General features: G+C 47.0%; 1 protein-coding gene across 2 annotated transcripts in view; it reads right to left on the bottom strand.

Moving 5' to 3' along the window:
* Window positions 1-15372, bottom strand: part of dipk1c (divergent protein kinase domain 1C) — a 39558-nt gene extending 24186 nt beyond the window's left edge. Inside the window, exons 1-3 of one of the 2 annotated variants that reach the window (XM_013275870.2) lie at window positions 14461-15372; window positions 11827-12055; window positions 11154-11717 (exon numbers count right to left, since the gene is read on the bottom strand). In XM_013275870.2, the coding sequence (XP_013131324.1) occupies window positions 11154-11381 (228 nt within the window). In that variant the 5' untranslated portion in view covers window positions 11382-11717; window positions 11827-12055; window positions 14461-15372. The remainder of the gene's footprint in view (window positions 1-11153; window positions 11718-11826; window positions 12056-14460) is intronic. The other variant, XM_005468140.3, reaches the window with a different exon arrangement.

The following is a 15372-nucleotide window of genomic DNA, read 5'->3' as shown; positions in this document are numbered from 1 at the left end:
GAGAGGAATTCATCAGATCCTGAATCAATGACGAGGATCAGAACTTCAGAGCCGATCAAATGCCTACCAGAGTCTTTTATTCTGAAAATCTAACTTGCTTTGATGCTGAACTGCGGATCAGAAAACTTGTTAGTGTGGATATTTTCAGGCGTGATCAGAGCGTGACACGTTCAAGTTCAGAGGCAGCGCCGGCGTTTGAACCGCCGTCGTTAGTCGCAGTGTTGGGCCAGCGCCGGCTTCAGAGAGAATCGCTGAGCCGCCGCCGCGCTGATGCGGTTCGGGCGGCTTTGTTGGGACCCTGCAGGCCTCCTCGTTGGTATGCGGCGCTCGTCTCCAGCTGAGCTGCTTTCTTTTTAAAGTGTCTGTTCTCTGCTTATCGCCTCCCCCACCCTCTCTACCCCCCTCTGACCCTCTGTTCTCCCTCCTTCTTCTTCTTCTGCAGACGAGCCTGAATACAGATCAAGAAACCGCCGCGCTGCTTCTCCATCCGAGCCCAGGACAAACACGTCCTGTCATTACACAATTGAAGGTGTGCAGACATCCACAGCACATCACGTTTGTGCTAAATATAAGTGAGGAAAAGTGCGTCAGGAGGCTTGATCTATTTTAGTCACCAACACTCGTTGACTTTAGCAGCCTGTTGGTCGTCCTTAACCTGCTGCTTTCCACACGTGTCCAGCACTCGCTCAGGGAGACGCTAACCTGGTTATTTTATTCTCACTACAAACCAGAGGTTTCACTTCCTGTTTCGGGAAGATGGCGGGTACAAGGATGCTCCCCGAGTGTGTTTCTGCAGAACCGATCATCCGAACCACACGACTGAGGTCATTTATCACATGAAATCAAAGAAACCTGCCGCGCCCTCTTTATGGGAACCAGTTTGGGTCTCAGACCATCATAGTGATGACAGTTTGTAAAAGTTTAAACTTCTGGGTCACTCAGAGTCCTGTTTGAGGGTTAAGACGGGCTTTTAGGGGTAAAGTTAGCACACTGTCCAGGTTTGATGCTTTTATAGCACTTCATACTAACTGAGCACTACAAGCACTTTTTGGGACAAGCCACATTCATCGCTTCAGACAGCGCGCTACTCAGCCCGCTAAGTGCTCTCTGTCTCTGTGTGCATCAGAGGAAAACCAGGATTGAGTGCAACCAGCTAGTGACCAAAGCAATCACCAGGAGGTTGGTGCAGCTTTGTGACCTGAGCCATCAGGACCCTGCTGTAGTTTGTTAGAGGACAGACGATTATATTTCAGTGGCACAAATGTTTCCTTGGTGGTACAGCGAGGGCCACACGCCTCTGAGAAACATTTAAAGAAACTCAAACAGCAGCTGGAGTCACCTGAGAGCGCGAGCCGGCCCAAGGAGCAGCGCTGATTAAATTCCTCCAGGCTGAGCAGCAGTGATGTTAACTGAAGGTTAAACACAGTCGTTTTCTGCTCTGCGCTCTAACAGCTGCTAACTGCACACCGGGCCTCTACATCCACTCCCACTTTAATCATCATACATCATGTAGGAGCGATGGAGAGTCAGGAGAACAGGCTGAAGTGCAGATATTACAGGAGGTGACAGTGATCAACGCTGCTCCTATTAAACCTATGAAAAGCAGCCGTGATGAATTTGTCTGGAGACGTATAAATCACCTGAGCCTGAGGATTTACTGCGTCCGTTAGCTAATTACTCTGCTGCAGTGAGCTGACGAGCCTGCTGGAAAGTCCTCCGCACTGAAACCTGTGCAGTGTTTACAGCAAAGGCTGTGCTGCAGCTCCCTGATGATGCTTCTGAGTCTTACAGAAAGTTTTAGTTTCATATCACTGACTGCAGATCAGTTCAGACCAGGCTGACAGGAAGCTCATTAGCAAAGAGAAGCAGGACCTGCAGAGTAATTATCTCTGGCTCTGAAGCCAGTATGAAAACAGTTTGCTCACATGTTTATTGTTTATCATAAAGAGGTGACGTCATCATTCTTCACAGCTGAAACAGGCCACACGTCTTTGCTGCTTTTGTACCAGTAACCAATAAAAACCTTCCATCGTGGACGGGCTGAAGCGACCTGTGAGACTCCTTTTCTCACGCTTCAGAAAATCTAAACGGTGACCGGAGACACCGGCCAATCACAGCTCAGATGATGTCATTAAAAAGGTTCAACAGTACAAATACGATCCAAAGGTCCAGTTCAGGGACTCCAGCTAACTCAGGTGAAGCCTAGCAGACAGCTAGCAGCTACAACCACCTGTATTACCATCCAACTGTCAGTCAGAGGCCACGCCCCCAATAATGCAAACTTTAAACCTAAATACAAATTAAACAGGTGGGTTACACAATGTTCTACCCACAGGCATTAAACATGTCTGTTTTAACATGGGAGTCTGTGGGGACTGACTCACTGCTGCCTCTGCTGGACATTAGAGGAACTGCAGCCTTGTGTTAAACGTGCCAGGAAGCTCTGAGTGGTCCGTGCAGTCGTGCAGACACCAGCACACGCCTCGATTCTTCACCTAATTTAAAGACATAAAATCAGGTCTTAATAACAAAACGAATGGAGAAACAGTCGACTCTTTAATCTGTCGGCTGTTTCGTCTCTCTTTACATACCAGCTGATGGCTGATTGACCCGTGCATGCCTGTGTGTGTGTGTGTGTGTGTGTGTGTGTGTGTGTGTGTGTGCCTGTGTGTGTGTGTGTGTGTGTGTGTGTGTGTGTGTGTGTGTGTGTGTGTGCGTCCATTTAATTCCTGAGGCATTCTGGTGATTACACAGGAAGTGATGGTTTTTGGTGAATAACAATCAGTTTTCTCACTGATTTATGAGGATTTGGCTGCAGGAGCTCGTGAGCTTCTTTCTCATCAGGTTTCATTTAAAACACATTTTCTTTCTGCTCAGGTTTTTTAAGAGTCTACTTTTTAGTTTTCATCTCATCTTTTTTACTCTGACATTCAGCTTCTTTGAGTTCCCTGCTTATCAGTTTTTGATTGATTTAGCACCTTCGTGCAGGCTTTGGTTCATTTTCATGCACTGACTTGAATCTGCAGATAAATATTTGACTATAAACTTTTTTTGAACACGTCAAACCAAGTGAATGAAATTTTCACTGTTCAAATGAACGATGGAGTAAAATATAAATGACCGCGCAGCTCTAATAATCGTCTCTCTACAGAGAAATGTTGTTCTTTGATGCAAGTCCAGCTGGGCTGCAGGATTTTAGCACGCTGGACGGTGGGACACGAAACCATTTTCCTGATTCACGGTGAACAAATGTCTTCATGTAAAGGACAAACAAAGGGCGGACGATAGACTAGGGTCTGAGGAGTCTCCTGCATGGAAACACTTAGCCATGTTAAACTGGCACCGAGCACAGTTCAGCTGGACTCGGGCACATCTGGCACAACTGCCAACCACACAGAGCCGCACTGTGACACTGAGCTGAAGCTGCCGTTTGAGGCCACTAACAAAGATCTAAAAGGTCTGTGAGCGTCCAGTCCGTGTGAGCGGGTCACACAGGGCGGTTTGTGCCGACATGAACACAGCCGTAGACTCTGAATCATGCTGTGAAGAGAAGCACGCTCTGAAGAACCAGGTTATGATTTTAAGCCTGGTTTTTCTGAGCTGACACTAAATCCAAGCCCCGTGTTCAGTACACGATTCCCTCTGATCCCACAGATGCTTCCTAACACACCTCCTGCTCTCTGCCGAGTGTTTCCTCTCGCTCCAGCATGAGGTGCAGCTTAAACTGCATCCACAGGAAATGATCTCATCAGTGTCCTCCATATTTTCCATCCCTCTCTTGAACCGACGACCTGAACCTGTTCAGCTGTGAGACTCAGACACATCAGTCGGGTCTTCCCGTCATCTCTCTCTGCGGGGAGTTCAGCCTCCACTCAGAGGAAACGTTTCCAAACCTCTGACAGAAATCAGACCTGAAACCTGCAGCTGTAAATCACCTGGATGGAGAACACAGGCCCGGGACAGACCCGACGTTCATCCTCCCGTCGGGCTGATTTATCAGCAGCTGCTGGCTCCAACATCTGCACCTCCACAGCTGAACCACCAGAAAAGCCGACGTCTCACATCTTATCATTTATTATTCTTTACTTTGTGTTTTAAAAACAGAGTTTCATCTGGAGTTCATACCCTAACCGCTCCTCCACCCTTCACACACAAACACCTTCCTGTGCTTTCACACCCGCCCTCCCCTCCTCACCTGCCAGTCAACCTGTCATCAGGTGTCAGGTATCCCGTCTTCACCATCAGTCCACTGTGTCTGCACACGTTGGACGTGATGTCCTTGCTCTTGAGTCCCAGGCTTGTTTCAGCACGATGGTTTCACACAGACTGACTTATCCATGTTTCATAACTGAGTCCGTATTGGAACAAAGGAAAAGGCTAACATCTCTGGGATCTACTCTCACAGAAGATCTGACGCGGATACATTTTTCCTCTCACAGGCTTCGTTGCCTTTTTCCAAACTGGTTTATTTGATTAAATGTCAGGAATGCTGAGAAATGCCCGGTTTTGGATTTGGGTGTTACTGCTGCGGTTTCATTGGGCTTCACATTTTTATCTTAAAGTGGCCAAAAATATATAATATCAGAACTCATCCAACCTCTACAGAAACGAAAGGTCGGCGCACAAACAGCCGCTGTGAGGTCATCAGGGCCGCGTCAACCTGGACTGCAGCTCTATTAATGGCCTCAGCTTCTTCCTGCTGCTCGGCGAGATCTGCCTCACAGAAACACGTCGGCACGTCTGTCTCTGACTGTCCGGACGTCTGACAGAGGGAATAAAGTGTCTGCACACGTTTGTCTGTTTGGACGTTTTTATTGCGGCACACCGCCTCAGGAGATCCCGGTTAGTGTGGCTGACTGGATCTGGCCTGGAGACGACCACGCTGTGCCTAGCAGGCAGCTATCAGCTACAGCTGTCACCATCCAGTCAGACAAAGAGGCCACGCCCCCGTACAGTTGTTATGCAGAAGGAAATTACCTACAGAGACCAAAACAGTTTGTGTGTCAGGCTGTGAACGTGGTTATTCCTGCTGTAGAGGAACTGCAGGTGTTGGTGCCTCAGCAGAGATCTCTGGGCTGGTAAACCTGCTGCCTCTGCTTCTCTCACCCCTCGAGCCTCATAATGTGTAATTAGCTCTCTGAAAGGAGAACGTCACCTCTCAGCTGCATTACTGCAGTGATCGTCCACCACAGGACACCTTGTGCCTCAGGAGGCATCTGACAAGACAGCGTTAAATTCTACTCAAGGATGAGATCATGTTGACTCATGAATCACCTGCAGTCCACTAAGATTCCTGTACAACCAACAGCCAGTGACAGACGGGACGCTTGACTTTCCTGACAGAACGAGCTAAGACTAAGTTGTACTTTTGTATTTTCTTACTCAGTTGTATATAGTATTTGTATTCTATTTTATTCTACTGTATATAGTATTTTATTTTATTGCATTCCAGTGTTTTCTAATTTCTGCTACATAACTTTGCACTTTTGCTGTAACAAAACAAATTTCCCACCTGTGGGACTAATAAAGGCCATCTTATCTTATCTTAAGATGCTAAGGAACACTTTAACACAAATACAGAGCTGCAGGTGGTGAGCTTTAACACTCAGGTATATTTATGATTTGACAGATGAAGAAATGATGGAGCAGAGAAGGACACACCTTTAAATCTCGACTGGACTTCAGTACATGTTTAGTAGAAACCTCACTGTAGACACTCACAGGTCAAAGTGTGTAACGTGTGTGTCTCACAATCACTGATGTCTGTCCATGGAATCTGTTTATTCAGATTTTCATGAATTTGAGCGTTTTTGTCGTCTTTACACTGAAAGCCTGAACCGCTGAGATCACATCCAGGAAGAAATCCTGTTTTCTGCTTTCAGAAACACGCCAGCAATAAAAAAAAGATGCAGATCGACTCTAATGTCAATGTTACATCATAACTGATGTTGTTCTATTAATACAGATGGGTGGCGGGCAGGTGAGGGGGGTTTCCTGGTTGTTTGCATTGCAGCAGGATGGATGATGGAGAGGACTTCAGGGAAAGTTGAGTTTGCGATGAAATGATGCTTTTCTAAATCCCACGGGGAGGTCAAGTCCTGCAGCAGGAAGTTTTTGGATAGCAGACTTTGGCAAAGAGGCGAATGAGTTTCCCATCGACATGGATGGATTATTTTCTCTGCAGGATCCCAAAATAAGAGCGTTTGTTTTCAGACTGAATGCCTCTGAGACTAACGAGTTTCCCAAGAGGGTATTTTTATCTCTGCTGTCCCAGGATGCTGCTCGGACACAAACCCGCCCACACTGTGGTAGTTTCTGCGCTGCAGTGACCGGGCGGCTGGAAGCTGTAATAAAGCTGAGTTATCTTCTCAGGATCTTTAATGATCCTTCATCTCAGCATAATTCTCTAATTCTTCATTATAATCCAGAGACAAATGCTGCTGATACCCGGCAGCGTCAGGACATCTTCATGCCAAGTTTCCTTTACATTCATCACGACACTTTTTGGAACACGTTCCTCTTTTAACCTTTATTTAATCAGGAAGTGACATGCTCAAGATGAACAGTGTCGCCGGTGAGTGTGTCCCGGGTTAGGGTGCACCTCAAAAACTAAACCCTCACTGATTTTGCTACAAAGCACATCACACCTCCCCCCAATTAAAAGACATCAGCAGCACTGCTCAAGCAGTGAAGACTCTTTGCTAATCCAAGGAGTAAACTTAGTATATTTCCAAAATAGAAAACAGCTTGAGGCTAAAAGAAAACCAAGTGTAATGTGGTGCTGATGAAGTAGTCCAGGTCAGGAGGAGGTCAGGGTGGAGAGGTTCTGTCCAGAACTGCTTTTTATCTTTTATTATTTATTTCACACGTGGATGTTTTGTGTATCAGGATATGAAATAATCCAGCAATCAGCGTTCATGATGGTCTGATGGAGAAGCTCCATCAAAGACCAGAGCAGGGGAGGCAAAGACATTTCCTGTGAGACATAGCTGTAGAGATAGACGCGTGTGCGGTGCAGTCACTGTTGGTCACTGATGTTCACATCAGGGTTTAGAGTTGTGTTTACATCAGAGGTGGGAGGACTCTGCTGAACAGGAGCTTCAGCAGTCTGCTGTCGATCTGCTGCTTCAGTGGCCGTGGGAGGTTTGAGATGAGCCCACAGGAGGAAGATGAAGGGGCGGATGACTGACGGATGTTTGTTCAGGTTCCTACAACACCTGAAGTGTTTAAGACAAGCCTGAACCGCAGCGGCTGAGAAATCCGAGCAGAAACTTCCAGCAGCATCAGCTGGATTAGTCGGTCAGAGGAAAACAGCCCGAGGTCGTCACGCAAACCTCTGAAACAAAAGCAAAGTGTTGATGGTGGAGCTGCATCTGTGCTGCATTAGGAGCCCAACGAGCTTCTGGAAACATGAAACCTCTCGTTGCTTTCAGTCAGCTTGTTATTGGAGCCGGTCGCTGAACCTCGAAGACTTTTCAAACAACATGATGGATGGAGCAAAAGTGCTGCGTTGTTTGTTGACTCTGACTCTCTGCGTTTATTTGGGATTTCATCAGTTTCCACTTTGGATCTCTGTGAGGTTTAAAATCAGGCGGGGGGTGACGTGACAGCACATCACGGCCTGATTCTCTGCGTGAGTTTGATTAAATGACTCCGACAGTAAAAACTGTGTTAGCACGATGTCGTATTGTTTACTCAAGGGTTAAAAAATAAAGTTATAGTTTCCAGAAGTTTGTCTTCATTTAAACTCGTTACGACAGAGATTTACAACGACTGCAGGACGGGCTTTAGATTAAAGTGGACATGAACTGCTTTCCCCTCCAACGATGTTCACAGAAAATATGATGAAAGCTTCAGTTAACGAGGTCAGCGTGTGACCATCTCATCCCCGTGAGCCTCAGACCTACACTTCTTTCTGCTCTGCGATCTTTATGATGTCAAACAGAGCCGATATCCCAAGCCCCGCCCACTAGCTGTTACAACCCTGTATGTCCAAGCAGCAGCCAATCAGAAGAAGGATGACTTAAAGGGGGAGGAGCTAAAACAACTTGTGGATGAATAAACCAAAGTCCAGTATAAGAAAAAAAAAAAGATTATTTTGAACTGTGAATCAGTCCAAGAGCTGGAAATGGAGAGAAATCCAACTGATTTCAACACTTTCTGGTTTAAGGTGGAAAAGATCTGTTTTACTGCAGAGTTGCTGTTCACCTTTATCCCAGTGGATCGGCTCAAACACTCCTGTGGAACAACTCTCAACGAAAGTCAACCTCCTTCTGATTGGCTGCCCCTCACATGCAGAAAGTTTTAACAGCAGGTGGGTGGGGCTTCTGTGCTTTTGATGACCATAGAAGGACATCCCCTCTCTAAGACATCATCTACATCCAGAGGTAGAAAACTGTGGTGACCGGAGTGTTTGGATCCCAGCGTTTGGCTCTCAGGGATCACTTCACATACACGAGCTCAGTGTTAGAGACTGTGGCCATGTTTGGACCTGACATACGACAGGAAACATGGAAAACAAACTGGTATTTTAGCAGCTCACAGCACATGAAAGCTGCTCCTGTGGAGCTCTGTGGGGAAACACCAGCAGCCATCACTCATTCAGCCGTGAGAGGAAAACACGAACATATGTGGTGTTGAAGCAGTGACAGAACAATTCCTGCTGCTGCCTCTCACTGGATGAATGAACACAGGAAGGAACGTCAAGTCCACCGGAGAGACGGAGTGACGGAAACCAGGGGGACAAAGATGGAGAAGACAAGAGGGAATAAGAAAACAGATTACACACAAGAAGGAGGAAAGGACAGGGTGGGAGGACGTGGGCATCTTATTATCAGTGTTTACCCACAGCAGCAGCAGCAGACGATCAGCAGGACATTAAAGTTATCGACCGCTGGCCGTTTATCTCACACGCCCGCCTGCTCACTGTACACGTGTGAGTGATGAGCAGTGACGCGTCGATGCGCGCCGCGTTTGTCCTCCAGACCGTAAATACTGAGACTGCAGAGTGAATAAGCTCCACACACACACACACACACACACACACACAGTCCACTGAAATAACTTAAACCTGCTGCCAAGAGCTGATTGGTCCAAATGAAAAATGTTATTGTTGTAAGCTGGTGATGATTTAAGGACACTTACATCAAGTAACTAAAAGAAGGCAATGGACACGGCGCCAGAATGCAAACAGCTGATCAATAATGTGACCTGATGGAGGCGGAGCCATTTTACAGTCGTCACCTGTTTATGAAAAGTCACAACTTTATCTTTACAGCCGCTGGTTCATTTTCTAGATCCAGGAGTGACCTCGAAAGCTGTGACTCGGTAATCAAGCTGAATCACACACACGTGTATTAAACCTGAGCTCCGCCTCCTTGGGCGGTCTGTTACACAGTAACCTCACAGCAGCCATATTATTGGTCACATGATGTCATTAAAAATGCTCCAAAAAGCTCCAAAAGCACAAACATGTCCAGAGGTCCAGTTCAGGTGAAGCTAGCAGCTATAGCCGCCTGTGTCACCCTCCACCTGTCAGTCACAGAGGCCACGCCCCTAATAATGCAAACTAAACTTTTTGAGAGTCTTATTATTATTATTATTAGAGGACTCTGTAACGTCTCTGCAAGCGTCTTCTGTCAGCATCCACAGCAGTGATTGTAGTGATTCTGATCACAGTCACATTTAAAACAAACCAATTAAAGTTAATTATGCGTTTGCTTCAATGCAGCTCAAACACTGACCCCAGATCTGCTTCACACGCTGGAGCTCTCACACCGAACACGGTCTGATATCGTGGTGTTGGTGTTGTTCCCAGATCATCATACTAAATGTTGTTCCAGGATCAACATTGCAAGTGACCAATCAGGATGTTGTGACGTCATACTTTTGCAACTTTGGGAAAAACCGCCGTAAAACAAAAACCTGTACTTACGCTGCGAGAAACCGCCTCTGTCCGCCGATCAACGGACCCTGACCCTTTAATAAACGGTAAGCAGAAGTGATATTGTCCTTGCAACATTGGAATTTCATAAATGCACGAATGACTTGGCGCACAAAAGAATAACGTCACAACAATGTGATTGGTCACCTGCAATGCTGAACCTGGAACAACATTTCCATGATGATTTGGGAACAACACCAACACGACGATATCGGATCATCCCTCACACCGACCTCCTGCAGCAGCGCACTCATTAAAGCTAACCTCAGGTGGGCTTCAGTCATCAGGTACAAACTACAAACTCAATCTGCTCAATGTTTTCTTTAAGGAAGCAGAAAATCCCAGAGCTTCCAGGTCTGTCCAAAAAGAGAGCTGACTTTGGTGAAATGAGTCTAACTTTTCATTTTCCAGGAAGCTCACAGTGGGACATGCTAACAGTGCTGGGCAGTAGGCAAACGCATCACATTTAAATCCAGCTTTCCAAACTGTGCTGCTCAGTAAAGAGAATAAAAGAAGCTGAAGGTCGTTCTTACGGTGATGTAGTGTCTTTGTGTACTCACATATTCTGTGTTATTTCACCCGGGGACAGCCTTCATGCTTCAGTAAGGACGTATTCAACCTTTTTATTTTAACCATATCTGACAATTATAGCATTTTTTAGTCAAACTGTCCCATTTTACATCCTGTTTTAGTCTGTGTGAAAAAAAGAAAACAAAGTGTTTCCAAGTGTACACTGCTGCTGCTTTGTGGAAGTTTCCATCATACCCCCCAATATCTGCAAAGCTTAACTTTAACTGATGGACCAGTTAACCTTCGCTTGCACTGGGAGCATGCATGTCCTGCAGAACATGTCAAACTGTGGGACAGGAAATACAAATGCTGTGCAGTCCCACTGCTCACACTGTCCCAAAGTAAATATCTGTTTAATATTCATCAGTTACAGATAATGAAGACATTAACGGACCTGTTCTGAAATAGCTCTTTTCTACTTGAGCAGTCAAAGCAGGTTTATGTAACACGCCTCGTTCACACGAGCACTTTGTCTGATGTCCCTTCTGTCAGCTCAGGCTTCAGCACCACCAACCTTCCAATTAGAGGCCCTGCTTCACCTCCTGAGCCACACACAGGTGTGCACACTGCCTCACCCACCCAACCCCACCACAGGAACCAGACTCCTGTGCTAACTGAAGGCCTGGACCCTCTGACTCACCAGCCTCTGCAGGATCCTCTTGCTCTTGTCGTCGGTGCAGAAGTCAGACAGGATGGTCCTGTGGACCAGAACCAGACCGTTCAGGAACAACCAGGACCCGAACCAGAGCAGAGCGAAGACCAGGGTCCCCCGACGAGACCACAGCCTGAGGCCCAGCCACCGGAGCAGGCACAGGCCGCCGCCGCCGCCACGACCCCCTCCGCCGGACACCAGCCCTCCAGGGAGCATGGCGGTGGATGCTGCAGGGCGCCGTCAGTCAGAAATGATCCTCAAAGCGTCCTCTGGATATTCAGCTAGAAACAGATTCTGAAACATCCGAACGTTTCAGTAAGTTTGATTTGGAGTTTCGTAATGTTGAATATTCCCTTTAAAAGTTCAGATCGTCTCTCGTAGGTGAGAAACTCTGTGTCACTGGCATGTTTCAGTCCTCAAACAGGAAGCAGGTGTTCGCTGGCCTCCTTTCAGAGCGATGCTCTTCAGCTTCTGTGATCTCAGGTCCAGAGCGTCGCTCCTCAGGCGTCGCTGTCAAACACTCAGTGACCGACGAGTTGGTCCTGAAAGAACCTGAAAATGACACCACAGTGTGTGCTCATCACATCACGGACACACAGCCCAGCTCTGCGGGAAATATCTGAAGCTTTGTTTGTGCTCGTTGTGTTGTTTCATATCCAACCTGCTGATTTATTTTCCACTCACAGAGTCAACGAGAGAAATCCGAAGAGTCGGCTTCGAGCTGCGTGACACGGGCGTCCGGGCTCGTCTGCAGCGCAGTGTGGCATCTACACACACACACACACACACTCGCTCAGTCCCACAGATCTGCGTCTCCACTGTCCTCGCGTCACCTCCTCGTGGCGTCGGCAGCTCTTGTGGTCGTCTCGCTGTCGAGCTCAAAAATGTCCCTGAAAAACATTTAGAGAGAAAAACGTTGAACAGACTGCAGCTCTGGATTCTGGAGACGAGGATTTAATGAGAGGAAAAACAGAAACTGAATTTGTACAAAGAAACAACAGTGAGGAAGACACCGACGAAGATGTGAGAGGAGGGATTTTAATCTAACAAAAGGACAGCAGGCGGCATTCAGAGAAGTTCAATCAAACAACTGATTTCAGGAACTTTTCAAACTTTCTTTCAGAAATTTGACGACAAAGTCGAGCTTTAAATGTTTTAAATCAGAGTTTTTTACAAAGCTATTCCTCCAGAAACTGTGACATCTGCAAAAAGTTTAAAAGGAAACTGAAGTAATGAAAGCTTCTCTTTCCCCACCGAAGAGCTCAGGAGGGGCAGCAGCTCAGATGTTTCTGTAGACAAAGCTCATGAACTCGTCTTCTTCATCTGTTTGAGGAATCCTGGAAGCTGCTCGTCTGGTTTCATGTGTTTCCTGCTCAGTGTCTGAGGAACGTCTTCATTTTTAAACGCTGCAGAAATGTTGGAGCGACTCGTTAAAGCTTCCTGATGTGGCTGCGGTCGCTCTCTCTGAAGCATCCGGAGCACGAAGTGAGAGAAACCCGACTACAGCAGCAGAAACATGAACATACTTGAGAGAAGTCAGGCGGTCAGCAGCTCGCTGGGATCAGAAGTCCACATGATGATCAGTCAGCACCATCCAGGTCTTGTTGATGGGAAGGTGGGTGGAGGACAGGACGCTGCAGCAGACGGAGCAGCTGATACCTGCTCCTCTCTGCTGGCGGGTGGATGTTCGAGTTCTCGTAGTTTGGTTTTGAACATTGATGTGCTCCGAGCCACTTTTCTGAATTAAAGCAGACCGCAGCGTCTCTGAAATAAACCGACGCTGCCGGAGCGTAAACACCCCCATAAATCATGAAGCGCTTTAATGATGCTGCGTTTTTGGTGGGAAACAAACGACACGAGTTCTCAGCAGAGATTTTGCAGCTTGGCAGGGGTGGATCTGCTCTGAGAGGCCGGAGCTATGATGCAACGTCCTCCTCAGGGAGACCGCCATCATTTTTTACCAGTAAATATTTTACTGATGCTTGACTCGGCTTCACTGCGTTAGCACGTATTTCACACGCTACACAAACAGCTTGTGTTTGTTTGCAAAGGTTTTCACTTGGACTCAACCTGTGGACAAATGAAACGCTCCAACGACGACAGCTTTATTACACACACAGAATTCCCAGCAGCGGTGACGAATGACAACATCCTCCGTGAGTCCCACTCGGCGACTGTGGGGAGGAAGAACTCCATTTTAACAGGAAGAGACATCTGGCAGAGTAACAACAGCCACAGATTATTTCTGTGGCTTGTTTATATTAAATAAAAGAAGATTTGAAGCTTTGAAACACGATAAAAAGCTTTCATGAACACAGAAGGACGCAGAGGCACGGCTGACACATGGTCACATAACGAGCAGAAAGCAGCGTGACTGAGGAGGATTCAGAGCTCCAGGAACAACCAGTGAGCCTGCAGTCTGAGAGCGAAGCGCTCTGATAGGGTGATACGGTACTGTGAGGTCATTAAGATAAGATGGGGCCTGATTATTCAAGACCTTGTATGTGAGGATTTTAAATGCAAAATCAATTCAAAATATATGAAACAGTCTTTCTATCTAGTCCCTGTCAGTTTGTCATCAGCTCCTGTTGTTAATCATTTTTTAAATGAAATCAGTAATCAGTGCTTAAACAAAGCCTGATGTTGTGACGCTGGTACCTGATTGATATTCAAAGGAGGCTCAAATCCAAGGAAGCTGGATGAAGTTGCATCGCTAGTTTTCACCAAAAGAGCATAAAGTTCATTTTAATGCGAGAAGCAGCGCACAGCCATTCATAACTCTGGAGGCGGCTGATAGATCGCAGCGTGGACCGAATTTATAACTGAGCAACAAATCTTCATTTTTCTTCATCAGTGATGACTGTGGGTGCACTAATACAAACTAATGCAAACAATACTCTCATTAAGAAATAAATTCTGCTTTAGCTGGACATGCCTGGAGCTCGCAGCAGGTCTGCATCTGTTGATGCAACAGGTGCTGAAGCTCTGCTGCCCTGCAGACCACCGTCACTCACAGAGAGCGCCTCCTGGAGCTTCTCTCCGTGTGAGTGTGGAGTGTTTGAGCAGCAGCTGTTCGAGCGTCGCTGCACTTCTCATGATGCTGGAGACGATAACAGTGTGTTTGCTTTCCTGTTGTTCTCATTGAAACACTAAAGCGCAGCTCCAGGTCTGTGACTGTGACAGAGTGTAAACATCACTTTTACTGGAGCGTGTCTGAAGTCTGGAAATGATGCAGTGACCTTGATTTACGCTGAAAGAGGAACAAACAGAGACGATATGAAAGCTCGCCGCTCACCGTTAAACTGTTGTGTCGATGCTCAGGAACCTCTGCAGCCTGCTGCGATGAGGAAAAACCTCCAGCCAGGCTAAACTCATGAAATCTTGTCTTCCAGATGATTAAACCTTTGCACAAATGTGCAAACTGGCACTTGTTTTTGCTCTTTGAGTTCATGAACAGCAGCTTTGCAGGACCAAGGTGAGAAGTGCTTCTTTCTGCACGTCCTGTTTTCTCTGCTGGAGTTTCTTCTCGTCCTCCTCAGGTGATGATGATCATCTCTTTTCCCTCTGTGAAAGAGAAAAGTCCTGAACCTGTCTTCTTATTTTAAAGACTGAAATAAACCCAAAGTTTTCTTCTGAGCTGATGAGACTCAAAGATGTGCAGCAGCTGCTGAAACGATCCAGAGGAAAACTGATGGTTTGTCCAGAGAAATGAAAGCCACCCAGCAGACTGTGAGCCTGAGGTCTGCAGCTCCTCCGCTGTGCTGTGTTTCAGCAGAAACTCTCGGCTGCTCTGAGAGCAGCAGGAGGTGCAGGTTTCTGATGCACCTGGGGACGGGAGGTTCGTAAGCCCTGACTCCGGTCTGACAGGCAGCCGCCGCTCCGGCAGTCCTCCGCTGTTCCAGAGCCTCTGGTTTCTCCTCAGAGTCCTGCCTCCTCCTCCTCCTCGCTCTCTCAGTGTGACGCTCCACACTGAGCTGGAGCAGAGAGAGAGAGAGAGTGAGTGTGTGTGTGTGTGTGTGTGTGTGTCGCACTCAGGCTTGTTCGTTCAGCCTCGTTCCCTTCCTTCCTCTCTTCAGTCTGCTTCCTCTCTTTACTCCTCAGCTCTGTCTTTGCTCATGTTGTGGGGACAAAAAAAAGTCCCATGAAGCTTTAAAGCAGCTCCTCCTCCTCCTCCTCACCCCCCTTCTCTTAAATACTCTTGCTCTCC

Source organism: Oreochromis niloticus, linkage group LG9, assembly GCF_001858045.2.
Source record: "Oreochromis niloticus isolate F11D_XX linkage group LG9, O_niloticus_UMD_NMBU, whole genome shotgun sequence".
Taxonomy (NCBI): domain Eukaryota; kingdom Metazoa; phylum Chordata; class Actinopteri; order Cichliformes; family Cichlidae; genus Oreochromis; species Oreochromis niloticus.
The sequence above is the reverse complement of the archived record's forward strand: the minus strand, read 5'-3'. Positions and strand labels throughout refer to the sequence as shown.